Source organism: Tyto alba, unplaced genomic scaffold, assembly GCF_018691265.1.
Source record: "Tyto alba isolate M040663 unplaced genomic scaffold, T.alba_DEE_v4.0 Super-Scaffold_7, whole genome shotgun sequence".
Lineage (NCBI taxonomy): Eukaryota > Metazoa > Chordata > Aves > Strigiformes > Tytonidae > Tyto > Tyto alba.
This window is the reverse complement of record NW_024881328.1, coordinates 22055688-22082106: the sequence shown is the minus strand read 5'-3', so window position 1 is coordinate 22082106 and position 26419 is coordinate 22055688. Positions and strand designations below refer to the sequence as shown.

Sequence of the window (26419 nt, the reverse complement as noted above, 5' to 3'; positions counted from 1 at the left end):
GGTGCACTTGAGAAGGTATATTGTGTGAAACTGGCTGGTTTCATGCAAGTTCCCACCTTGCTGAATTTTCAATGTGGTAGAAACATAGAGGCTCAAAGTGAAAAGAGCAATACTGTGTTATTTGAGTAATTACTGCTGCTGTAATGATGGTTGTGGCAGAACTGTAAATATGTGATGTAAGAAATTATCCAAGTGTGCAAATTATTCTCTACACATAAATGTGTATTCATTTATCACAATAAATGGGCTAATATTATAGCCATGATCAAGTAAATAATAATTTTTAGTCACTTCAAGAAAAAAAAAAAAAGGATAGAATTGGCAGTTGCCTTCAAAGTAAATTCCTTTTTTTCAGGATGCAGCCCACCAGTTCCTACTTAACTGTGTAAATGAGGAATAAATCCATCTGTTTATTAGTGGGATTAGTTTAGGTTTCGCCTGATGTAGTAGGAGATAAACTATTAGGCCTGAAGTGTGTTTCCTGCCCTCATAGGTCTGAACTGTAGTTTTGACATCTTTCCTTTCTAGTTAAAAAAAAACCCAACCTGTAAATTTGAATCAGAAATTGCAAAGACAGCAATGTAAGTAATGTTCCTCTTTTCAGCAGTAATTTAGTTGCTGTTATTTGTTTCCTTGGCATTCACTTCTCTGCAAGTGGTTAGTATGTCAAAATAAGGATTTATTGAGGTTCTTCAAACTAGAGGTAGTCTATTTCAGAACCTAACTCCTGCACATCAGGGAGTCTTTTCTAAATATGTTTTTCCTTGTTTCAAGTTTCAGATATAAGGTATTGAAGTAGCCTGGCTGCTATTTCATCTTTTTAATAGTTTTGTCAGAACAGTATCTATAATTCATAGCAGAACTCAAGACAGGAGGAGGTGTGAGATCTGATGGGGAGAGGAGATTACCAAGTAATAATATGCACAGCGGAATGTGACCTGCCTTATTTCTGCATAGACCTATATTTCAACTTTAATGCAACACAATGAAAGCATTTGTTAGGACTGTCTTCAATATATTGATGACTATCAAACTGTTGTCAAAACCTTCGTCTGAAAGCTAGCACTTGTTTTCTACATTCAGTCAATGGCAAATGTTTTTTTTTTCAACCTTGTACTCTGACTCATTCTTGTGTATAGAGAATTTATGAGCACAATTTACTGTAATATCTCAGGGTTGTTAAATATCCCTACTAGCAATGTTGGGCAGCAAGTCTAAATTTTTATTTTAAATGATCATTTGAGACTATACTGAGGTTTAGAATGTTCAAGATCATAAAAATTCTTTTCTTAAAATGGAGGGGAAATTGTGAAATCTGTACATAGTCGTCCCTCATCTTCCAGGATAATCTACCCACTTAGACACATGTAGAATCAAAGTCTGAAATAGATAAACATTTAAGTAGCCAAATATATTCTACTTACCTTTTAATAGCACTTTGTTTTGAATGTGCAGTGGTTTGCCTAAGTGTTCTTCACATACTCAGGGGGAGGGGCAGGGGGGGAATCAGTCTGAAATGTCAACCTTCTATTTTTTCATAAGTTTCTGGAAAGAGGTAAAATTTGCCAGTCATATTAATAACCTAATCAATAAAAATAGTTATCCCTATTTCAGCCCTCACAGATTGTAGAATGTAAAACATTACCTTTGGATCAGATATCCATACAAAATAATTGAGAATTTGGAAGTTTAATAATGTGTTATTGGAACTGAAATAGGTAGATTTCTAGCACTAACTTATTTCATTTTCCATTTTGATACAGTACTCTTGTTTCATAAAATATACTGCTTCTGTTGGGTGGGAATTTTTCTATCAGCTACCTAAAGGAAAACTAAATGTTGTATATTACTGTATTAGTCCTTGGTTTTCCAATATTTGTCTATGACTCCTCAGTATTAATATTGCAAGTTAATGGATGAAAATGTGAAGACATTTGAGGTCTACTATTATTCCATAAACTCTTTTATTTTTTTCAGTTTGAGCAAGGATAAATATTTAGTCCTTATTTGTCTATAGAGGTCAGTCAGGAGTGTTGACCCTGATGTCTCTTCCATGCCTTTGCCTGTTGAATAATACAGCATAACTGGTTAGTTGTTAAAGCTTTGGTCCCACTTCCTGTCCCCTCCCTGTCCCCTTTTTTTTTTTTATTTTAGTTTCTGAAACAAGCTATCCTGATGCCAAATTGATAGTTGATGTCCTCAGAAATCTCTAAAAAGATGTGAACTAGCATAAATCTTGGTTGTCTGTATAGAATAAATTAATTAATACCTAAGTTAAATCAGCACGAATTTTGATACTCACTAGGGGTAGTACAACCTCCACCTATGAGTACTCTGTATGTAATTTGAAGTATTGCTCACCTACTTTCTTCACTATTGCTGTATTTATTTACTATTGCCATTCTTTGGGAGCTGAGGATGGTTTTATTTGGTGCAATTCTTCCTCATGCCTGGTACTTTATACACACATGAAATAGCACACATTCCTGGGTTTTCCAGGTTCACAATATTGCTCAGAACCCGTATGAACCACAGGGCTCAAGTTGTTTTAATAATTACTTTAAGCTGTGGGAATTGCCCTGTGAAATTGTAGTCCCGTTCCTAAGGATGCTGTAGGAGACCTTTTTCAATCTCCCAGTGTTCCTTTCAAGATAGAACTGCTTTGGCCTTCTGTTGTCCTGTAGCTGTCCTATTTAAACTGTGTTTTCTGACTGTGAGGCTGCAAATCAGACTGTTAAATATTAAAGTATCAAATGCTGAAATGGAGGTAGTTTCCACTGTCTTTATCTACAACTACTGATTCAGCAATGTATGTCAAGAATTCAGACAAATTTGTGAGCCTTAATCTCCCTTTGATAAATTCAAATGACAGCCTCTTCATAAATAATACATTTCTAGATGTTTTTAATGGTTCTGCCTTATCAGTGTCCAGTAGCTTCCTCAGAAGAGAAGCCAGGGCTTGCTGTTGATCTTTCTATTTCTTTTTATTTCTTTCTTTTAAGAACCATGTCTAGCTTCTTGCAGGCCTCTAGCAATGAACACTTGTTAGTTAGCTGTCACAGATCTCAAAATGCTTTAATATTTCCCTTGCTACTGTTCTCAAGCAACATAAACAAAAGGGATTTTATGACTAGCGCCCTGAATGGGTGAACTAATGGAATCACACCGCACTTAAAAGACCTTTTTGACCTTTCTTTGAAAAGCCTTTCATGCACAGTTTGTGAGCTATTAGATAATATTAGACAATAACAAGAAGGTCAGAGATCTGGAGGAATTGTTACCAAGAGCTCTAAAGGTTGATTGCTTTGATTGTTTGCATAATATACTATAATCCAGTGCTATCTAGGTTTTAAAACTTAGTTTTGATTTTGTTATAAACTTGCAAATGCATGAAAACCACCGTGTAGTATGAAATATAAATGAATGTATATATTGCAATAAACCTCTTGCAATGTGTGAAACTGTCACAAGAGCGTGTATAATAAATTCAGCCCTTTGAAGGAAAGCCCTACTAACAGCTGAATTTTCAGGAGTGATAATTCCCTTGAAGAGTATCCTGCGTTACTCAGGCATCCAGCTTCCTAAGACCCATACATGAGAATACAGCATTAATCCTCAAATCAGCAGACTACCAAGGCAGATAATTATGTAGAATTCCATGTATCAGATGAAAATGGCAAAATAACTCCCTGCAGTTGGGGAAGAGGTGATATTTGAAACAGTCAGCAGAAAAACCAATAAATCTGTGGAGCTTTGAGTTTGGTCTTTCTAACAGCAATACTGTTGATGAAGTAGGGAGCAGTTGAAGGTTGCTATTTCTTACAGAATGAGTTTTGGACCACATAAAAATTATCTCACTTTTCACTTATTAAAAATATTTTTCATTTTCTCAGTGCTTATAATTTTTCATGGGTTTTTTTGTGACAGTAATTTTTGTGCCTGAATAAAGTTTTCCCTTTCCTCATATCTGAATTTCAGGATTACAATATGCAATAGCTTTGCAAACTGTTGAACCCAAGCATACTGTCAGAGGTTCCCCATCCATTTTTTTTCAAAATGGAAGAGCAGATGAATCATTATTCTTTTGAGAGGACCCCAGAAATATCTTCTCAAGCTTTAGATTCTGCTTGTGTCTGTGTTTATGCCAGATGGCTCCGGCTCAGTTGGCTGGGTCAGCATTGTACTGGAAATAGTTCTACTGTACTTCATATAGCTTTATTTACTGTCTCATTAATTTTAACTTTTCCAGAAGCTTTCCCTATTCAGAAGCCATTAGGGTTAGGTTTCATGCTGTGTTAAGAATTTAAAATAACTTGGCAGAGTCCTGTCACATTACAGGAGCAAACCAGCTATTTGAGACTGCCCAAAGTATGGTTATTCTCATATATTTATTTGTGATCTTGAAAATGGCCTTTATTGTTCTGTTACCTTAGCTTATATTGATCACTTATTTAAAAATTATAACTGATGTAGTTGGCCAAGATAGTCATATAGCAGACAGTGATTTGTAGTATATGCTACATAACTACAGTCCTCTCGCATGAATATTTATGTGGGGTTTTTTTATTTATTTATTACATCTGCAATTAGCAGCCTGTGTTGTGTATATTTATATGCTGGGTTTGACCTTTTATCCTCTTGCATGTTCTGCAAGAGCAGACACTTATTTTGTCAGAGCGGCACAACCATTTGTCACCGAGCAAAACCTGCAAAAGAACCTGGAATGATTTGTGGTACATAGGTTGATTATATGTCCTTCAGAAGCTTTCTGAAAAAAAGCGGAACAGCACCTCATTTATTGTTGTAAACAACAAAAAGCCTGTTGTGCTAACTGCTGCTAACATTTGAAGAGGGCTTTTGCTCCAAGGCATGATTTGAAGTGTACTCTATTTACTTGCGGTTACTGCTGGCAAAGGTTTTTCCATCTCCACTTAATTTTTTCCTACAGTTATCTTGGTCATGTTTCTTCTTCTGACTTTTATAGGAGCACGGCCATAACATCTTGAGAAAACACTCTGTGAAATAAAGTTGAGTCTAGTATATCCAGGCCTTGTAGAAACAGTGAATTCCCGACAGGATTTGAAATTGTCAATTAGTGCTGCTTGCAGGCAAAGTAATCTACTACGAATTCCAGAAGTACAACATCCAAGGCATGACTTCAGAGTACTTCAAAGAAAAATGGGTTTGTCAATAGGAACTGTAGTATACTTAACTTGGAGATAAAGTGTGAAGTAAAATCCAGAGACATATATTTTACAATGCTCTTCACTTTTCCAACTAATTTAATATCAATGGGGAGAACGATTCCTACCTCTCTAGAAACTCCTTTTCACTTGAGGAAGAGCATTACTGTATTAAATTTACTTTATTCACTGACTTGCAATAGTAGGATTGTTGGGAGCATGTGGGAGGGAGAGATGGTGAGAGTGGGATGGTTATTTTCCCCCCTAGTGTGTGCAGATGTGGTTGGGTTCATCTGCATTTAGAAAATTTAGGCTTATTTTTCTATTTAGACTTATTAAAAGTTTGTACATGAACTGTACTAGGACGGTTAGTGAGTTTCAACCTAGTAAATAATTTTTCTTGATGAAAAGAGCCTAAATTTAGTAGCTGGGGGAAATGTTCATCAGTAAAGCCTCACAGAAGTTCCACTTAAAATAATTGTTTTTCTTTCTTGTCAGATGTGATCAGTAATTCGGAATAGGGCTGAACAGTAGCAGCAACTGCTTGTGTGTGAGAACATTCAGTGTTGTGAGCATATGTCTGGCATGAATTTTTTGGTGCCTTTCAGGAGACTCTGCATACTTAGTGGCCCAAACTGTTTAGGTTTAGTAAATGTTTAGAAGTATGTTCATAAGAGTGCCAAGTCATTTATATTTAATGCAACCGATAGCTTAATTTAGTTGCATTTAAAGTAGGACAAATATTCCAATTTTGAGGATGTCTTTACTGTAATTAAGATGGAATCCCCAAACTTTTCTGGAGAAATAACTGGAAGGTACTGCAGGCTGGGTTTCTGAAAGGACTTTCAACTGCTTGGATGGCTTCTGCTGCATGTGCTGCAGACTCTTATTTGTAAAGAAGTTAACTAAACGAGAGATGCCATGGACAGCTGAAGTTCACAGGTTACTGCTGTTTTTCTAGATGACTATCAGGCCCCAAAAGATTCCAGTTGCCAGCTGGGCCCAGATCTTCGAGGTGTTCAGGTGCAGAGAGACATGCCCAGTGCTGTGTACTTATTGAGGTCCTAGAACCTTTAGCTTGCACTAAGGTGAAAAGGATAATGGCTGTCTCATTCCTAAAAAAAAATAAGCTATATTTTAAGTAGTTCCCTGAAATGTAGACTTAGGTATCCAAATTCAGACAGTTGGCTCTAATTGCTGGCCTTGCAGCCTAAATAAGGACAAAACCTAGCAAACCAAAAGCAAAGAGTTAGAAAAATTAGAAAGATGCCAACAGGACTGTATGGTTTTGCTATGTAATTACACACACATATTTGATTCTTGGTTGATGTTAATTACTTATGCTTTCAGATATTGAAGAAAGAGCAGGCCTTTGAGGGATTCACATTCACGGTAGCTTGATTGAATGGGATTAAAGACATTATGTTGGCAAAATCATTTTTATTGCCATTTTGTAAAGATTAGAAAATGTAAAACACAGAGTACCAAAAGTCACAGGTGAAATGCTAGTTTTACTTGAAAAATGCTGAATGTGAATAATTGAAATAAAAAAGATCTCTCTGTAGGAAATTGCAGATGTGACTATTTCTTTGTAAACTTGTTTTCTAATATTATGGACGCTTTGCAGGTCTGCTTTCTTGTTTTCAAGTGTAGCCTGAAAACATCTGGTATTACTACTTTAAATCTTCCTAATCTTCTGTTTGATTAAGTATGTCCCAGTCTAGTTATGGCCCATCAGAGAAGCAAAAATAAAGCATATTTCATATGCTTGCCTCTGATGTTTCTCTAGCATTTTATATGTTAAAGTTTTTGGCTTGTGTTCATATTAAAAGTAAAGATAGGCAAACAAATAAAACTGTGTCCCTGTAGCCCTTTAATGAGCACTGTTCTTTGAAAAGCAGTTTTCTTGAAGAATGATATCCATCTAAAATACCACTCCTTTCTGTTATGCTGTTTATTAAAAAAAAAAAAAAAAAAAAAAAGTAATTAGAAATAACTATTTACATATATCACTAGTTTATCTTTTGCTCTTTTTACTTTGAAAATTGTAATTTCTTCTCTGGTAAAAAATAAGCAGGAAGGTTAGGGTTTTTTAAGACTTTAACACTGCTTGTGAAGTCCTCAGTGCTGCTTCCCACTGTATGATAGTTCATTAAAACACTTGCTGATAATGGGCTGCTGTTTGGGAGTGCAGAATAACAACTTTGCCAATAACTTTGCCTAAGGGCAGCTGGGAGTTTATTCATTCAGGCGAAATAGCCAAGCAGCATGCTGACCTGCCTTAGTTGTTCTACAACTGCTCAACGTGAGATGAAAGGCTGCTCCTCCTGAAGATGACTGTGCATTTGAAGCTCATCTTTTTGTGACATTTTATAATAAGCGAAGTTAGAAATCTTTGGATTTATGACCCAACTCCTATCTGGATAAGCTGAAGCTGCTCTTGAGTGCATGATCCTATTTTATAGATTTTTAAGACACAAAAATGGAAATTATTCTATCCTGGCTTCAGGAGCTTTGAAGCCAAATGGTCCTTTTTGCTTACGTATGAGGTTCTAAGTATTAATGGTAATGAAAAACACTATCTGTATACATGTATTTTATTAGTTAGGAGGTATTGGAATAAAATTGACTTCCTTTTTGTGGAAGTGAATCATGTGATTAAAATAAAAACTATTTGTAATGACTAGAATAAAGAAGAGTACGAATAATAAATCTTTAAAAACAGACTGACTTTCTATTGTAGTGCCTGTAGTTGAGTTCATTTAACTGTGAAGGTTAATTATTTCTAAAAAATGTTCTCTACAAAATGTATCTTGTGCCTGCTTCTAGGGCTTGTTTTTAGTTTTAAACACCCGTTCATCTCTGGTCAAATTTGTAACGTGTATAAACAATTGTTGGTGCCATTTCAGTGGTATAAAGAAAGAGACCCAAAAAATTTTAATTTGCCTTTAACAGTGGTAGATTGGCCTAATTGTTTACTTCCCATAAACTAATCTTTCCTGTGAGGCCAACTTCTGTTACTACACAGTGAATCATATAAGATCAGGCAAGGTAGGAGTCAAGAATTTTATTACTGTGATGTTAGAAGATGGAGGAAGTAGGAACCTGAGTTTGTAGCAACAGGACATTGAACATGCAAGTGTTTGCTGTATATCTTCTACCTTATGAAGTCTGTGGAAAGTATTATTTATGGAGAACATCTGGTTTCTTGCTTCTTTGCTTTATGGTACTTACCTACTCAGTGTACTAAGAAATGTCTGCTACTTAATACCTGTTTATTTCCTTTTTAAAATCTTGTCTAAACAGCTCTGGCAAGCATGGAGTCTTTATCTCAGGCTGAGGTCCTGTTGATGACACCTTGTGCTCCTAAGTCAGTCTGGAACAAAGGCTCTCAGTGCTTTGGTCTGAGTTAGCTCAGGATCTGTGATGGCAAAGCTGGGGAGCAAGTTTAGTAAACATACAAAGCTGAAAGCAGCAAATTTTTGGTCAAGATTAATGGTAGCAATATTGTAAAAAAAATAGACCAATTAAAAGTACGACCTTGGTGTTTTGACAGAAGAAGGGTTTATTATTTTCCTGCCCCTTCCTCTGTTTTCAAGGAGTAAATTATTTTCTTCCTTCTACTTCTGTTACGGCATACAGCTTCCTTCTCTGGACACTCAGGCTCTGTAGATCAAGTTAAACTATTTATTGCTGTTACATCATGAACCTCGGTCATGTTTACTGAGGCAGTAGTTTAAAGATCAGCTCTTTTTGTATCACACCTATTTTTGTTCATTTTTCTTTTGGTATTGAGCTATAACAAATCCCCAAGAGTCTGCATGGGTACTAATGCTAGCCCAAAAAGGGACAGAAGCACACACATAAAGCCACTAGTAACAGAAGTTAGAGGGGACAGTGAGCTCAGCCTTCTTCTGGAAACTTGTGTTGATGGTGGCTCTCACTATAGCAGAAAGGTGACATCATGACAGCCATTAGCTTATCCTTGGCTGTGTGATTCTCCCATTTTCCTTGCAGATGCATTTGTGTGATTGTTAATTGTTTATAGAGTAGACTCAGCCAAAAATCAGTAGTTATTTTTTTCTGTCATTTGGTTTTCAGGCAGATTTTTCCCCTAAATCAGTTCACATAGTGAATCAGTGACTGCAAAAGAAATGAGGCAGGATTTGTGGTATTCTAACTGCCCTCTGACTTTCAAACAACAGCTAGAGAGCAATTAAATGATTCAAGTGGTAATTTACAGACATTTATGTGTGTAGAAGATTAACATGAGGCTTGATGCCATGTGGAATGGCATTTTCTGTAAATCATGTTTTCTTCATACTTTATTTTACAGTTGCTGCTAACTTACAGAAGATAGTAGATGATCCAAAGGCCTTGAAAACATTGACTTTTAAGCTGGTAAGTAAAAGCATGAAGGGAAGAAACATACTCATTATCACAGTATTCACACAGAGTCTGGATTTTATCTCATTTACAGCTATATTGCTGAATAAATGTGTTGACAGCTAAGATGATTGAAATTGCCATGTGTGAGAGAAAAAACCTAAACCCTATTTTGACAGGACATTAGGGATATGTACAGTCACACACCTCCATAACTGGGCAGGAGGAAGGAGGTTCATTCACATGAGTTCCAAGGAAGTCTGAAGTTTAGGTGAGAAGCTGCAGGGAGAAAACCCCTGGGAACAATTGCAGAAACAAGTAAAGCAGAGAAAACTGTAGTTGTTAGGTTAACTCCTATCCACTCCCCTTCCCTCAGCTCTGTCCTGGCTGAAGTGTCCTCTGCTAACGGTCATTTTGTTCCAATCCCATTTTTTCCAACACCTGCCACCATTTTTCTTACATGTAGGTCACCCTCTCCACTGCTTGCTTCTCCATAGTTCTTCCCTTCAACCTTCTTTCAATTGACCCTCCACACTTGTAAGTTGATCTTGCTTCCACTGTATTTCATTACTGTTTCTCCCTCACCACCTCTTTGTCTTCTGTATATACATCATCAGACCCTGGTTTTGGGCCTGGGACACATTTATGTGCTGAATTTTGTGCCTTGGACCATGGGTCCTAATTTTGGTCGATTTTGATGCTATCATGGTAAATCTAATTTAATATTAATACATTTGCATTGCAGACACTTAATTTAGAATTGATGTGCTGTATTTGTTTTTATTTCTTGCTAAAATTAAGTTGAGAAATTTGCATACCTAAACCTATTGAATGATTAGCTATGTAAATACCAAACTCCTATCAATTAGCTTTCAGCACCCCTTGCTGAGAGTGACTCAGCTGTGTATGAACGACTAGACTGAATGTCTGTTAGATAAGCAGGTCTCCAGAATCACAGCTTTGTTTATAAAAGCAGCTGCTTCAGATGGGCTGTAGAGAGCCATTTTTAGAGAGTGACCTAGCTGATAATAATGTATCAATTCAGGATTGTTCTTCCCATGTAATTTTTTAAATACAGATTTGAGTAGTTTTAACTGACCAAATCATTTGGTCTCATTTTTCTTCTATAGTCCAGTAAAATCACCAGAACTTAAACATTTATTTTGAAAAGGGGTTGGGGTGGGGGAATAAGGACATCTAGTTCAAATTGTTTTGTTTCTGTGGCCCTTACTGTCTAAATATAGCTTGAAGGCTGATGCTTCTCTTTTTGCAGCTGATCTGTGTTCTTCCTATCTAAACATCTGACTTATCTTTTTTGTGTAGTCAGTGGCATCTCACCAAGAGCATTTAGATACATAGCTAGTCCAAAGGCTCTGTAGAAGTCTGGGTTTCTAGTTCACACACTTAAAATAGAGGCTTGAGATTCCACAATGTAATATCCCCTAGTATCCAGTTAATGTTTATATACGTTGAAAACAAATCCACCTGAAAATCTAGTCTGGGGTATTTCTGTGATTCAGATGGATTTATTGCTGGGGTGCAGTCAGTGTCAGGGTATTTCAGATTCCAGTGAGTGAATGCTGTTATAATCCTACTCCCTACCGTAAGCACAATTAATAGACAATCCAACAGCAATGTCTTTGTTCCTTCTCAAGGTGGGTTCTATCGGCTGCATAACAATTCCTGAGGTTAATTTTTAACCTACATTTCTTCCTGATATTTTTAACCTAGGCTTCCTGCATTAGTTCCCTACTTCCTGAGAAAAGAACACAACCATAAGAAGTATCCTAATTTATTCTTATCCTTGGATTAATTTAATATATGTCCCATTTCTGTATTGTGTAGTGGAATTGCTAAATGAATTGTTGCGTAGGAGAACTCTGTCATTTATTTGTATGCCCTACCGAGTCTTTGTTACCTCCTAACAAGTTCTCATTGAATTTGAGAGCACTTGGATACACCTTGATCAAAACACATTTTGTTGGTAAATATTTCATGGAGATTCAAAGTCTACACTAACTAATCCTATATCCATTCAGAGTATTCAGCTGAAAAGTGCTCTTTAGCCTAGGATTAGTTATTAGTTTGTGGACAAGGAATCTAGTTAGTATCTCACTGCTTGCAGATTGCTTTTGCTGGTATTTTGCTGGTATCTAATATTTCTATTCAAACAGCAAGTATATTCATCTTTGGGGGGAAAAGAACAACTTACGTCTTAACCATTTTTGTCTTGAATTATTGCCAAAATGGTAAAGAAGGTTAATAAAGTGAGGTGCCTGGATGAATCCGTCTTTAAGGTTGGATCTCCTTGTTGCATATTCTTTTAACAGTGAATCTTTGATCTTACAATGATGTCATTCTGCAGAACATATATAGTATTAAACCTCCCTTAGTTGTCTTGGCTAACACAGAATGATGACTTTCCTGCAGGATCCAGCTGCCCACACTTTGGGAAGGAGGCTGCTTTAATACACAAGTAATCTTGGCAACACTCAAGGAAACACAAAATTATTGCGCAGCATAATTTACATTTTATGTAAGGATTTTTCATATGAAAAAGGGAGGAAATAATCATTAATGAAAAAATGCATTCAGTCACTAAAGTGAATTGCAAATACTAAGAGCTCTTCTTCTATGTTGCAGTTTGTGTATAGTAGTTGTACTTAAGCTGAGCACAAAATATAAGCTAATAGGCTCCAGGTGCATCGAATATTGGACAATATTGATAAGGCAGGCATTTAAAAATCTATATGAATCCAGATATGTCACTTAGCATGGCTTTGAGGAGATTGATAGCTAGCTAGAGTGTAGAATGATGTTAAATAGTATTAGCTCTTTTTATCATGATATTTTAAGTGCAAAATTCAAACTCCGTTTTATTTAGTAAATTCCCAATCCAAAAACCTTTGTAATATTTTAATAGTAACCAATGATGAGATCAGACCTTTAACTTGCTGCTTCAGAGGAGTAAGACCCGTGAAATGCATTCTGAAGAGAGAACTTCTGTTCTCTGTGTCTGGTCAGAGCAAATTTGAAGGAGTAACCTGATTTAATGCTTCCACAAGTATAAAGTGAGTTTATTTTTGATCATAAAAACTCAATGGATAATGTCACTCGTACACCTTGTGTACATGGTCTGAGAGCTCTTTTCCTTATATGGCATATACATGAACCAGTTCTACCAAAGTGTTCAACTGCTGTTAGTGCATAGAAGAATCAAGAGCATTTCTATAGGATGAACCAATTATTCTGACAGCTTTGTTGGGGATATGCCAAAGAGTCTGAAGGCATCTGTCATAAGTAATTTGCTATTACACACTGTTCATCCAATTGTATTATTATTTTGATTTATCTACCATTCAGGTGAAGGATGCATAAAAGACTTTATTTAAAATGTAGTCAATTCTGTCCTACAGAAACAAATTTTGTATTTAAAAATCAAAATATAAAAATATTTTGCCTGCAGCATGTGTAATTTTTTTAAAGCAGGTTTAAAGAAGCAGTTCAGTCCTGAGCAAGGCTGTTTCATATTCTTGTGAAAAATGAATTGATTACTTGTGCCAGTTTGTACTGTGAGAGACTTTACTGAAGAATCTCAACTATACAGTTTTAAGTACTAGATTCTACTGCCAGAAAGGAGCTGTCCTTTTACAATTACTAATATTTACTCTTCATAGACTGCTTTAATGTCTTGTTTAAAAATTCAGTGGCTCAGTATTCCAAACAGACTTGATAACTGGACTCATGAGACATTTGGTGTCTACAGCACAGGGGTAAAAGGTGGAATCTGTACATGTAGGTTATTTGCCCTTCATGAGTGAAAACAGCACGCTCACATGAAAAAGCAAATTTGGCTCCAGTCTGGAAAGTTTGGGTTAAAGAATTTGGGTCTTTAAACGTTAATTTCCCATTATTTTTTTCATCATTTTTAATATTGATTAAAAGAGTTTGTTAAAATTAAGGATGCAGTTGGCTGACAGTGACGGAGGATACACCAAGCGGTATGAAAGCTTTCCTTCAAGCAAGCTGTTTGCTGACTAGGAGATAGGGAAAATTTGTAGCCTGGCTGTCATCCTCCCTTGTGCATGATTTACTAAACATTTCTGTTTGTACTTGCAGGCCTCTGGCTGTGATGGCACTGAGATTCCCGATGAAGTGAAACTGATTGGGTTTGCTCAGTTAAGTGTCAGCTGATGTCTGTCCCTTGACCCCAAGGCGAATTGTGAGATTGCGAAGAGGCCAGCTTAGATGCAAAAGAAAATTAATGCACCACACACCGAGTTCTGCTTCATTCTCTAGCAATTCACAAAGTAAGAACAAGCAAAGCCCACAGCTACACCGCTGCTGCTAACATTCAAAATGCTACTAAATGTCTCTTAGCAGTTGATTTGGATTCCCCCTAAGTGAAAAGCCTGTGGAAATGCACTCAGGTGGCTGTATTTATTGGTTACAAAAGGAATTTTCTATCAAGCTTACTTATTTCATAAATTTTGAGTGATACTATTTTACCTGTACTTGTGGTTGATAATACTGCTTCTGTTCTGTTATATTTAGAAATTAACATAAATATAAAAGTTAAGAATTATTAGCCAAACTTGAATTCTAGTTTTAAAACTGACTGTGAATTTTATTTTTCATATATTTATGCATTACACATCCTAGTAATAAGAAAACTATTTGACTTGATATGTGCTATTTGCAGCTAAACTCCCATTATTTAAAAAAGTTTCAGGTATATCTTCGAAGTATTTGGTAACTTCTAGGGTTTTTTTGAAATTAATTAATTAGGCATTAGCAAGCTTATGTTGGTTGTGTGTCTAAAAGCCAGTCCACAAACTGATTGTCAAGGGAGTGGGAGGTGCCTTGCAGACATTAATGTTTTAAGAATGTGCCTGAGGCTGCTTAAATAAATAATCTCCACTTTCTAGAAGTACCATGCATATGGTACAATATATATGAATATATATAGTTATCTGACCAGGGAGGGGATGTACAGTAGCAAAGGTGTTAGAGTATTTTGACTGTGCTTTATTGGGGAGTCTATGACCTAGAACTACTTTGAACTGTTGTTGTTAAGGTAGACTGCTTACTGTGTCCATCTCTGATCCTACTTATCCTTAATGATAGAAACCAGTTTCATACAGGTGATAAAAACTTGAAGAACAGAACTGAAGCTTTATTTAAAGTTCTGCAAAATACCAAGGTGGAGTGGAAATAATAGGGCTTTGTGCAATGATCAAGTAAAACTGTGTTACAAAGAAAACACTTCTGACCCAAGTAGTCTTATGCTTAACCTGTGACATAGACGTTATGGAGCTAGCAAACCTTAGAAAGACTTTCAAATTTGGAGATGTGTTTCTCAGAGGTTACAATTTAAACTACTTCCTAGCTAATCCTAGATAAGCGGCAGCTCTTTAATGTACCGAAAACGGCAAATATATATTATTAAGAGAAGTTATTTATAATGCCTTGTCATAATCGTTGAGGTGTTCTAGAGCCATTTGCATACGACTCAATGTAATCCCATCCTATCCTACTGTTTACATGATGATTACTCCAAGATGACTGCAAAGGTTAAAAAAAATAAAAGTGTATTGCACAAACAGATCTGCGTTTTGAATTTCCATGCTCTGTGTGCATGTTGATGGCTGTGTGGCAGAGTGATGTTATAAATGTCTGCTGCCCTTATTTAGTTCACGAGCAGCATCTGGGGGAGGAGAAGGGGAGAAAACACTGCTTGCTTGCTCATGGGAGAGGATTGTTCTTGCCTGCTTCCTTTGCAAAAGCCATTTTTAAGACTCCCAAGGGGCTTGTACTTCAAGAAATCGTTTGGTTATTTGGGGGAGGACCTGTACACCTGTGGGATGCTGGTTTGGGTGGGGAAGAGGGCGAGGGGGGCCCAGGGCAGGGCCGGGGCTGACACCTGCTGCCCCCAGCCCAGCTGTGGGGCTGGTGGCCACAGCTGAGGCTCGTTGGGGCCATTCAGGCCAGCTTGGGGCGATTTGGGCTGTTAGGGTGGGGAGCCCAGCCCTGGGGCTGGGTTTCGTTAGTGTGGCAGGGTCTGGGTGCCACATGGTGGGGTGGAAGGGCCCAGTGCTCTGGTGGGGTCTGGCCTGGTGTCGGCTGAAGATAACAAACAAAAATGGTAAGTGTGCTTTTCCTCAGTGACAGTAGTGTGTCCTTCTGTAGCTTTGGGTGTTTTTGCAGATGTGGGTGTAGCATTACTGATGATCTGCCTTGGTATCTGTTCCACATCAACAGTATCTTGCCTCAGCACCCTATGATCTGCTGTTCATCTCTTGCCTTACTTTAGTTGATGCTTTGTCTCGCTCAGCTCGTGCATACGTTGCGCCTGTGTCCCCAGGGCCAGCCAGAGGAGGAGCTGGGCAGGGGATGGGTGGCAGCCACCCATGGCCTCGGGGCAAAGGCTGTGCCTCCGGGCTCGCACCCATCTGCCGCAGGGGAGCCTCTGCTTTGGCTGCGCCGGCTGAGAACAGAGGGCACTGCACCCTGTCTGATCTGGGGGCCAGGCTGCAACTGGGCACCTCATTACACATTAGGTGCAACCTCTGTGTGGGAGTAAGAGTAAATTAAAATGTGCCTTAAATGTGCATCTATCAGTGAAATGGTTGATAACCTGCAACACTGTGATGGATGGCTGCTGAGGAGGACCCGAAGGAGTTAAGTTCAGAGCATTGCTGTTTTGCTACATACGTTAAGGTATGCTTCTCCAAACATTGCACCAGTATTGACTAATCTACCTGCAAAGTAGTTAGCTGGTTAGCTTTCTTTTTCAGGCACAGAAATGAACGTTCAGGGAAGCTTGTTTTCACAGCTCTGTGAAAGAAGTGGGAATATATAATTGGATGGAAATCATGTTCCACTTGCTATACGCCTCCCCAAAGGCTGGGGAAAAGGTGTTGGGGTATGAGTAGCAACTGTCAAAGTGCTCATCTGCTATACTGGTTGGGGCTGCAGGAGGTATCTAAATAAAGAAGAATGTAATACTTTAATTGAAGCAGTGAGCAGCATTGTACCAAGATAAAGCTGTAACAGTTGTTGCTCACTTGCAGTCTGAAACAGAAACATGCCAATGGTTCACTGAGCTCTCTTGGTTCAGTGAGACAGCAAATTCATGCAGCAGTGTTACTTATCACAGCTGTAGGGGTTTGTTGTTTTTCTTTTTTCTGTTGCTAAGTTATTGTGAATAAATACAACATGAGCAAAATGAGTTCAGAAGAGCAGTGATCTGAAAGAAAAGGTAGTTAAAACTTTAGTGTCTGTTAAAATGAAGTTCATAAGTAGTTTAGTCTTGCAGCTATATACAGGTGAAAAAGGATAAAAATATACAGTAGGTTGCAGTAGAAAGTAGTGTGCAAGTGATGATAGAGTAGAAATAGACAGCAAATGTAATGGGCATTTGCTGGCTGAATACTATATTAACATCCTTTGTTAAATAACAAGGGAAAAGAGAAAACCAGCAACTATTCATTTATTCATGTTTACTTGAAAAGCATTTAGGAGATGGGTATAGTTCTCACGTATGACAGAACTTGCCCCAAAGCAGTTGTATTCTTGTTAGAAAGGGGATTCTGGACAATACTTTGGGCCTGTTGCTGGCTGGGGCACCTGCCTGTTTGAAGGAAGAGTTCCCTAATTAACAAGGTGAAGCTGGAACAGGTGAGCTACCATATAGCTGTCTCTGAGGCCAGGAAAATTGGGCTTAATTAGATGGTTCTAAAAATATAATCATCTGTAGTGTTGATTATATGCCAGTACTTGCAGCTGGGCACTTGCAGGCTCTGTGGGCTGATAAAAGTCAATGTGGAGCCAGGCCTGCCAGTGTGCTCTGCTTTAGTGTGCTGAAAGTAGCTCTGTGCTATTGACTGAGATGGAAGTCAGTCGACGAAGTATAGTTCTGTATTATTTTCAAAGTGTTAAAAAGGATGAATATAAACATAGAATTTAGCTCAGTATAAAACCAGGTCTGGAGAATTAACTGGTTTGTGCATGTGTAAAGGAGTGGGAGAGGGACATTTCCAGCCGTTTATCTCATGGGACTCTAGCGGGGGCTGCAGGCCAGGAAAGCTGCCTCCTACTTTGACAACGTATGGTTTTCATGCCAAGAGAACAGGAGCACATGTCTCTTTCCTCTGACAAGTGCTGACCTCAGATATTCCCACTGACATATACAGAGGGTTGCATTCAAACTGCAATACAACTAGCTAGTTGTAATAAATATTTTTGTTTTCTGGAAATATTATCCTATGTGCTACCGCAGTTTCCTCTATAAACCTCCCTGCCCCAGAGCACACTTCTGCTTTGTGCATGGAGGTGGAAGGGGGAGCAGGGAAATAAGCCAGGAAACATCATTGAATTTTCTCTCCCGCACATTCTCTCGTGAGATAAAGATGGAATGTGTGCCTTTTCAGCCAGCTTGGTATAATTTTAAATCTTCAATTTGGGGGCTTCCAGAGCAGTCCTATAAAATTTGATTGTGGGGCATCCCTTCAGAATGTTTTTAAACACTGTTATTTCTCTAAGAGGGAATGCTGTGTGCAGCTTGTAAATGGTGTGCCTCCCCCTCATGCTTTTCTTAATCAGAGATTTGTTTTCCTTTTCACCACCTACCTCTGCATAATGAGGTTGGATGGTGAGATTGGCCTGTGCCTGAAATCAATTAGCACTGATGAGGAATCTGACACAGACCTAAAACACTGCTAATTGAGTGCATTGAAAAATGCTGATTTTTGTTTAGCAGGGAGCAGAAGATGCTCTCACTCCCTGCCTCACCCCATCCCTCCCCCCAGTGTTTCTTCAAAGCAGCAAAAAAATATGAGATCTTATTGATAACAAATAGGAGTTGGTATATTTTTTCCTCTGGATCAATTGTGATACAACTTTATTCAGTAAATTTCTGTGGGTTTTTCCATTGCATCAAGTGGGCAGCCTTTCTACCTGGCTGCAATGTACTCAGGCATGTGCATGCACTAAGAATGCTAATTACTGTAAAATGAGAAGTTGGAAAAGCAGCAGGAGCCTACATCTTCAAGTTCCCTGTGCATGTGTTCTGCTAATGAGCTGATGGAGCAGTTGGATTTACTCAAATGAGGCAAGCTGGTTTACTTATGTTTTATTAGATAGTGGTCCAACTGATGAAATATCCAGGCATGTTAGCTGAGCATTGTGACATTTTAGTTACTCATTTTCCCTCAGTGACTGAGAGTAACATTACAGTGCACATAAAAACGTGGTTTTATAGCTGCTTCATGATTGTTAGACTGATGCTCGTCAAACTGCGTGCATAGTCATTGTAATCTGAGATGTTGAACCAAACTCAGTAGTTCTGAATTATCTGCTTCTAATAACATTCAGAATATGGGCAATGGTGGATCAATGATCAATTACAGGGACTTGGAAGAGTGTATGGTAAGAAGGAGAAATATTTAATTTTCACTGCATACACCAATAGGGAGGCAATCTTGTCCTTTCTCAGGACGTGAATATTTTGCCATCTAATTTTCAAATGTGAATTTGAGAGGCTGTGCTTGTTTATTGTCTCAGTAGGGTGTAGAAAATCACTTATGCAAGTAGATGGGTTTACGTAGAGTAGCAGCTATGAGAAATAGAATAGTGGATGGAAAATACACGCCTCTCCTTTTTTATTTTTTCCAGTAGTTAATAATTTTAATAATCAATGAAAGCCAGCTATCTTTCAAATATGAAACTGTAGTTATTTATTCTTTTGGAAAGAAACTAAATGGTTAATAGTTTTTTCATACATGTAATAATTCAGATTCATTAAGGGAAGGTGCTGTTCATGCATAGGAGTGCTGGGGCTCTTTAGATTTACTTTGAACAAAAGGCTTTTCTAGTTTTGTCATGTTTACTCTGCATCTGTAGACCCTGCAGATCTAGCTTTGTTTCCTTTAAGGACGATCAAGGTATGACATCTCAAAATGTAAAGGAATTTAAGGTTATTTTGGTAACACAACTGCCCCTTCACATAAAGGTAGCGTGTGTGGCTGTCATCAACAGGCAGTTATAAATAATGTACCAGAAGAACCTGTGTGTCCAGTGATTTTGAAGAGGTGGACTCTCTGCTACTCATGTCATATATAAAAACACACAAATAGGCAAAAAGATTCTACCTCCCAGTAGTAAAACATGTATTCTGGAAGATAGACTGTGTAATGCTAAATTGGAAAGCCTTTTTAAGGGAGAGGCCTGCGTTTCTGCCTGCATCTCTGGTTTTGAAAACTTGGAATTGTTTTTTCAAAGCATTCTGGTATGGTGGGGGTGGGGGGGAAAAGAAAAGAAAAAAAACCCCAATGCTGAGGGTGATGTACTTTGATGTTAGAGTCAGTACCTGTGCTGTTTCATAATGTAAAGGGCAAGGAAAGTTTATGAAGACTAAGAGGAAAACTCCTTATGTCTCCAACAGTTACTCTTCAATACATCAAAGAAGTTTGAGGGACTCAAAGAAGCCATTATTATGTTAACCTTAACCAGTTGGTGTTTGTATTATTAAGGTTGCTGAAAGTTTGGTTGCTTTGTTCTGGAAAATTAGTATCTTTTGCTAATGCCCTGCATTGTGCTAGTACTATTATTATTAACCAAGAAAGGACAAAATGCCAAATTAAAGAACAAAGTGTAAAATCAATGGGTCAGTGAACATGAGCTTGTTCAGAACCTGGGAGGTGTGAAGGACAATGCTCCCTCTTCTCCCAAGCATCCCCCTGGGTCGGTCAGTCCCGCTGGCCAGTGCTCCCTGCTCTCCCTGTCTGGCAGGACGAGGATCCTGAGGGAGAGCGTAGCACGGCGTCGTGGCCTCGGTGAGGTTGCTCATCCCTCTCATGGTGAACGGTGAGCAATGTCTTTGTCCCTGAATGTGCTCAAGCAAGAAGTTAGCAGTACTCTATTGTGATGCAAAAAGTACCTTCTTAAAGGTAAACTTTCTATGTCTCTTTTTATAATAGAGATAAAGGACTTTGTACTTAAACCAAGAACTATATTTGATGGTAGAGTTTTTAGCATAAGCCGAAAGCTGTCTTTCTGACAGTGCAAGATGTGCAATTTGTGGTACTAAATAAAATTCCTAACCATTTTTTTCAGGTCTGTAGAAGGGTTTTTTGTGGTTGCGGTTTTTGTGAAGTAGGTGTTCACACTGAGGAAAAGCGCAATAGATATGTGATTGGGGTTGTTAAACCTGGAGCTATTCCCAGCATGTCAGGCTCAGATGAGAATCTTGTTGAATTCAAGATATTTTTTTAAAAAATTCTTGTTAGAGCACCTCTGATTAAAACAAACTTTAACCTCACTGGAGCATTTACTCTATATTATGAGAAATAGGAAGAGGGTTGAGGAAAACACCCTAAATTAGAACAGAGAATCCAGAGGGAAGAACCATTATTGAAATCTTGGCCCCATGAATTAATAATACTTTACAATAGCTTCAAGGGGACTAAAATTTCACTCCCTATCTGTTTTGATTATGAGCTCCTCAGTTTACTCCTGGGGCTATAAAATGGAGAAGGATCCAATCGTGATTAAAGAGTAGGTGTGATTTGAATGGAAGGTGATTACTAAAATCTCCCTGAAGTCTTCCACCCTGCTTGTGCTGCAAGCTTTTCCTATTTATAATAGCATAGCAGAGCCATCCAAGCAGAAAATGACACCAGAGAGAAAGAGTTTTCTGATTGTTTCTGATTAGGTTCAGTGCTAACCTTGTAAATCTGTCTGTCAGATGGGGCACAGTCAAGTCATCCGTAAACCTGATGTTTCACAAAGATTGAAAGGGTGAGGAAGCTCCTGTACTTGTATGTTTCTTGATACTTTTTTTTTCTCAAGAAGGATTTTCATAAAGATAAATCTAGACTCCTGGATGAGAGATATTGAACTATGGTTTAGCATTGTATAAAATACTATGCTTATTTAAAACTACTTTGTGTTCACAGATTTATATATATTGTATAACAGTGTGTCCTTCTTGAATTTATAATGCCAAGAAAGGTCTGAATCTGAGGTCTGTCCTGTTTGAAGGCAGCATAACTTGGATCGGTCTGCAGAAATCAAAGCAGGACTGTGTTCAAGCAAATAAATATTACTTCCGCTTATTTAATCGTTGTATTCTGTTGTCAGCATAGTCAAAAAGAGAATCTTTTTCATAGGCAAAGATACTAATTTTTAATAAAGTAATTTCTTATAATGTCTTATAGTAAGGCTATATTTAAATAATCCAAAGACATCTGGGTCTGCTACATTTGCATATGCCGTATAAGTTGTTTTAGAAAACATAAGAGTTTATGCAAAGAGTAACTACTGAAGTAAATTTAATATTCTTCCCTCTTCTGGTACAAGCCAAAGGCCTAAAAATACCTTTTGGAAGAGTACTTCAGTGACCTTGTGGCAAATAAAATTGATGTCAGTTTAAATGGAAGACAGCTGTTGGATGCAAAAAATTACAACAAGGTGAATTAAACATTTGGTGTCAGTCCAGGAAAGTAAACAGATCTGTTTTCCAATTTACACTGTGTTAGATGTACACTTTCAGTGTTTCAGAAAATTGACAGTGTTTTACTTGCTGTAAAATTGGCATCCTGAAAATGTTTGGTGCTGTTTTGGTTTAATGAGGGATACACTTTGAAATACTGGAATGTGCCAGTAATATGTTCTCAAATGCAGCTGAGGCAAAAAGTGTTCTTTAGCTGAAGATAAAATTTTGACTGGTTAATAACTGCAAAAGGCCTGTTTTGTTGCGTATGCCAGGTATCCGTGGGGCTACCACTTATCAAATACACCTTTTTATGTACTTACTTATGCTAATTACTGACAAGGCAATGCATAGAAAAAATTATTTATACCATAATATTTTGTAACTCTGTATGTCCCCATATGTTTGTCTTTCAGGTTTTTTTTTCTATACTAAACTGTCATCATCGTTCATGTTCATCTGGAAGTAAACTTGCATTAAGCAGATACTATGTTAACTTATATTAACTTGTATTTACCAGAAAAATCTCATCTAAAACAGAGGCTCCAAATCCTAATAAAAGTCAGTGTGGTTTCATAGAAGCTTTATAGAGAATCAGCTTAGGACAGTGCTGTGATCCTTGCAAATGTGAAGCATCTGTAACCCAGCTAGTAGGCTGGGGTACGAACAAAGCTGCACGGGGGTCTTCCTAGCCCGGAGAGCTGAGCCCTCCTGAGGGCTGGGGATGGCCCCGCATGTCGCCCCGCTCGGCCTGTGCTGTTGGAGCTGGAATTAGGTCGGTGCCTGTGCTGGCTCTGGCATGTCGCTCCTAGGTGCCACTGGAAGAACAAAACAACTTTTACAAAAATAGTCCATGGAAACGAATTTTTTTTTTTTTTTTTTTTTTTTTTTTTTTAAAGCCATACTAGAATTTGGGAAGTGATGCCTTGCCTGCCCTGCTGTGTTTGGGATACAATGCACTTTGCAGATTCCCCTTCCAAGGCAGCATGCAGGCCACAGCCCTCAGTCAGCGTGTTTGTTAGTGCCGCTGCCTGGAAATCATCAGTGGTGTGTAAAAGCCGTGAACTAAGGGGAGCAGACGGTGACATGAGAAGCAGTTCTGCTGTGACATGTTGTCCTTGTGGCTAGAAATGTCTTTTCCTATGGAGACCAGGTTGGTATTTGGTCACTGCAGAGCACAGAGAGGTGCAAGGCTGCATGTACATGGAATGCAAGCAGGATGAGCACATATGGACCTCCAGAATATTGCTTGTATGTAGTCTCAGTGCTCAGGCTGTGCTCATTATTTATACTTATCATACAGTTAAAGAGAAGAGGAGAAAATTCTGTGGAGCAGAATGGCAAGTGCAGCATTGCCAGTAGGTACAGTGTATTTTGTTATATTGCAGTATATATATAGATTGTAAGCACCTGAAAGCAAGTACCTTGGCTCTGGTTCTCTCACCCTGCACCAGCACATCTCTCCTGTAAATTCAGTTATTTTCACTTGGTGGTTTTAATGCTTGTTTTGAGCTACATGACCATAAAAAATTCAGGATGAGGACAGAGTTGGTGATAAAGTATTTAATTCATCCTGGATGCTTTTGTGCTGCTCTTCTTTGTTTATATGCCGCTCTTGCTTCCTATCTAGAAAGTACATGGTAGCAATTTCTTAAACAAACAAAACTCCACTACTTCATATACCAATGTAATTTTACTAGTGGCGCTTGATTTTTGAAAAACCACATCAGTAACTGTTCAGCTTTCCAAAGTGTTTATTTTTCATTCCCAATTTATATATGCACACACATGTATATTTATATAGAACAGTTGTGAACCTTGCAGTTCACAAAATAATCTATTTTCATTTCCCTCTGTTCTGAAATTTTATTTTTTACAAGAGGATTTATCTCTTCAGATGGGTCCCAGCATTGTGGCACTTAACTGGATGTGAGAGAAATGAGAGCTCTTGGGTCCCTTGTTCAGTCTCTCCCCCCTTCCTCCCCTTTGCCCTTTCTGTGGACCACTTGCTGTCTAATGAGGAAATCTCTGAGACCCACAAATGTCATGTTGTGGTTTATGCGGAGGTGTGAGCTGTATGTGCAGACTCTGGTCAGAAGTTATAACTGCGGTTGCTTGGGAACTGCCCCTTCCAGGAAACCATTTCAGAGCTTGCTTGCAGCTTTCTGTGATTTAGATCTTGACAGTCAGCACTGGAGACCAAGATGCAGCCACATTAAGCGTTGAGCAATTTCTAAATGTTCTGTAATATGAACTCCCCCAGGTTTGGTTTACTACAGCAATCATTTGTGGTTTTTAAAAGCTACCAGTAGAATTTTGAACAAAACCAAACAAGAGCTTTGATGACTATGCAGTTTTGTGCAATGTGGGGGGAAAATCCAAACCCGTTTTGTAGCTGGTATACCTACCTGGTCCTTTCTTACAATACTGAGCTCTTGGTATTTACATACTGTGTTTTTCTTTGACTGTCACCTGTGAACTTGCATTTTTCTGACTAGTCCTGGGTTCTGTTTGTATGTCAACACAAATTAAGCTAATGGAGCATTACTAATGCTTGACAAAATAAATCTGTGCATTTAAACAATTTGTTACTACTTTTAAAGGCATTTGGAAAAAAAACCCAAACCAAAACCATTTAAAATACTTACATGCTCAGATGTCAATGCAAACCCTTTAAAAGCTTCTGTTGGAGACAAATGTGTGTGCATGTTAACACTAGCTAATAGAAATACATAACAAACAGTGGAAATTAAGTTTTCTACTGCTTATCTAACAAAGATTATAATCTGTGTCTTAGTCACTAAAGAAATCTCTTATCTGTGAAAATAACTTATAATTAAAGGCAAAATTATTGCCTTCTGGAGAGGATTTCGAAGATTATCTGTTTTTGTAGAAATTAACTATATTACTGTTTGAATTTATGGTAAGTTAATACAAAGAAAGATTATTTGTATATAATGCCTTCTTAGTCCAGATATTGGAAAATTTAAGAACAAGGGTGTAAATGCACTTACTCTGCAAGATACAGAATGGTGCCCATATAAATTCCATTTCAACAACCAGGAAGATAAAGCGAAGTAAGTTCTTGTTGTATAACATTTAAGTTTATATTACCAACTTGTTTCTGTTTTAGATGTTCTTTCAAACTAGCACGGAAGGAATTTTTCCATAAAAAAACTAGATTTTTAAGTTGAAGTAAGTTTTAGTAATTTTACCTATTGGTGGTATATTATGTTGAGGAAATGGAACATGTGGTTTATAGCTAAAATTAAATCTGTGTTGCAATTTAAAATCAAATACATATTTTTGGCTTAAATGCACTGTTAGAACTGAATTTATTGGAAGACATTGTTAGAATGAGTTGTGGGAAGAAGACAGGGTGGATACTACTCCTCTTGAAATTGCTGCTTTTCATCATCATGTGGGTATTGGTATGATTAAAAGTTCAGTATGTTCTTTAAGAACTGTAAAGATAAATCTTTTGCCAGTTGTCTGATGCGTTCCAGGCAGCTCCAGATTCCACAGATGATGTTGCCTCACCCATTGTGAATTACTGATTAAAGCAAATACATATGTTGGCTTTACAACAAACTGAGAATAAACTTGCAGATTGGAAACAGGGGTCTATATGAAATTTCAGAAGATGTATGCTTTTCTAAAGCTTTGTTATACTCTGACATAGGCTTCAAGATATGAGTAGTTTTGTCACCTGTAGTGTATTACTTCCACTAAAATTTCTGCAGCTTCCAAGTGTTTTGTGGCCAGTCCTTACATGTGGAGCTCACTTGTTCCTTCTCCTGTGCGGAGTTTCTTTGCCTATGGATGGTGATGTTGTTTTCACTTCCTTTCATAAAGTCATATATTAGTTGGGGTTGGAAGGAACCTTTAAAGGTCATCTAGTCCAACTCTCGGTCTTCAACTAGATCAGGTTTTCTTGCTTTCAAACAAGAGCGTGATTAGTAAAAGTAAAACCTGGGAAAGGACAGTCCTGTTTGCTCTAATCTCTCCTCACGAGCTGTCGTCACCTAGCCTGACAGTGCATATCAGGGAACAACATGTTTATAATTTCACTTCTATATTTCACGTGCATGTTGTCAGCCAGTGTGCACATGCAAGTACAGCTACAGCTTTCCAGGTGCAGCTTTTTCAATTTTTTTTTTAATGTTTGTATTACATTAAGTAATTTTTTTCCTTAAACAGAATGCAGCTTTACTGAAATTATGATGCATAAACCGCCCCCCCTCCCCCCCCCCCCCCCCTCCCCTGTTAGGTACTTTTGAAATGAAGGGCATGAAAAAGAAGAGAATGAAATATGATTGATGATCAGAGCTGGAAAGGGAAAACATGGGCAGGTGGT

General features: G+C 37.9%; 1 protein-coding gene across 5 annotated transcripts in view; it reads left to right on the top strand.

The window, feature by feature from the left end:
- Positions 1–15174, top strand: part of STK39 (serine/threonine kinase 39) — a 102200-nt gene extending 87026 nt beyond the window's left edge. For all 5 annotated transcript variants that reach the window (XM_033007892.2, XM_033007893.2, XM_033007891.2 and 2 more), the window contains 2 exons: positions 9520–9584; positions 13689–15174. In XM_033007892.2, coding sequence (XP_032863783.2) covers positions 9520–9584; positions 13689–13763 — 140 coding nt within the window. In that variant the 3' untranslated portion in view covers positions 13764–15174. The remainder of the gene's footprint in view (positions 1–9519; positions 9585–13688) is intronic.
- The last annotated feature ends 11245 nt before the right edge of the window (positions 15175–26419 follow it).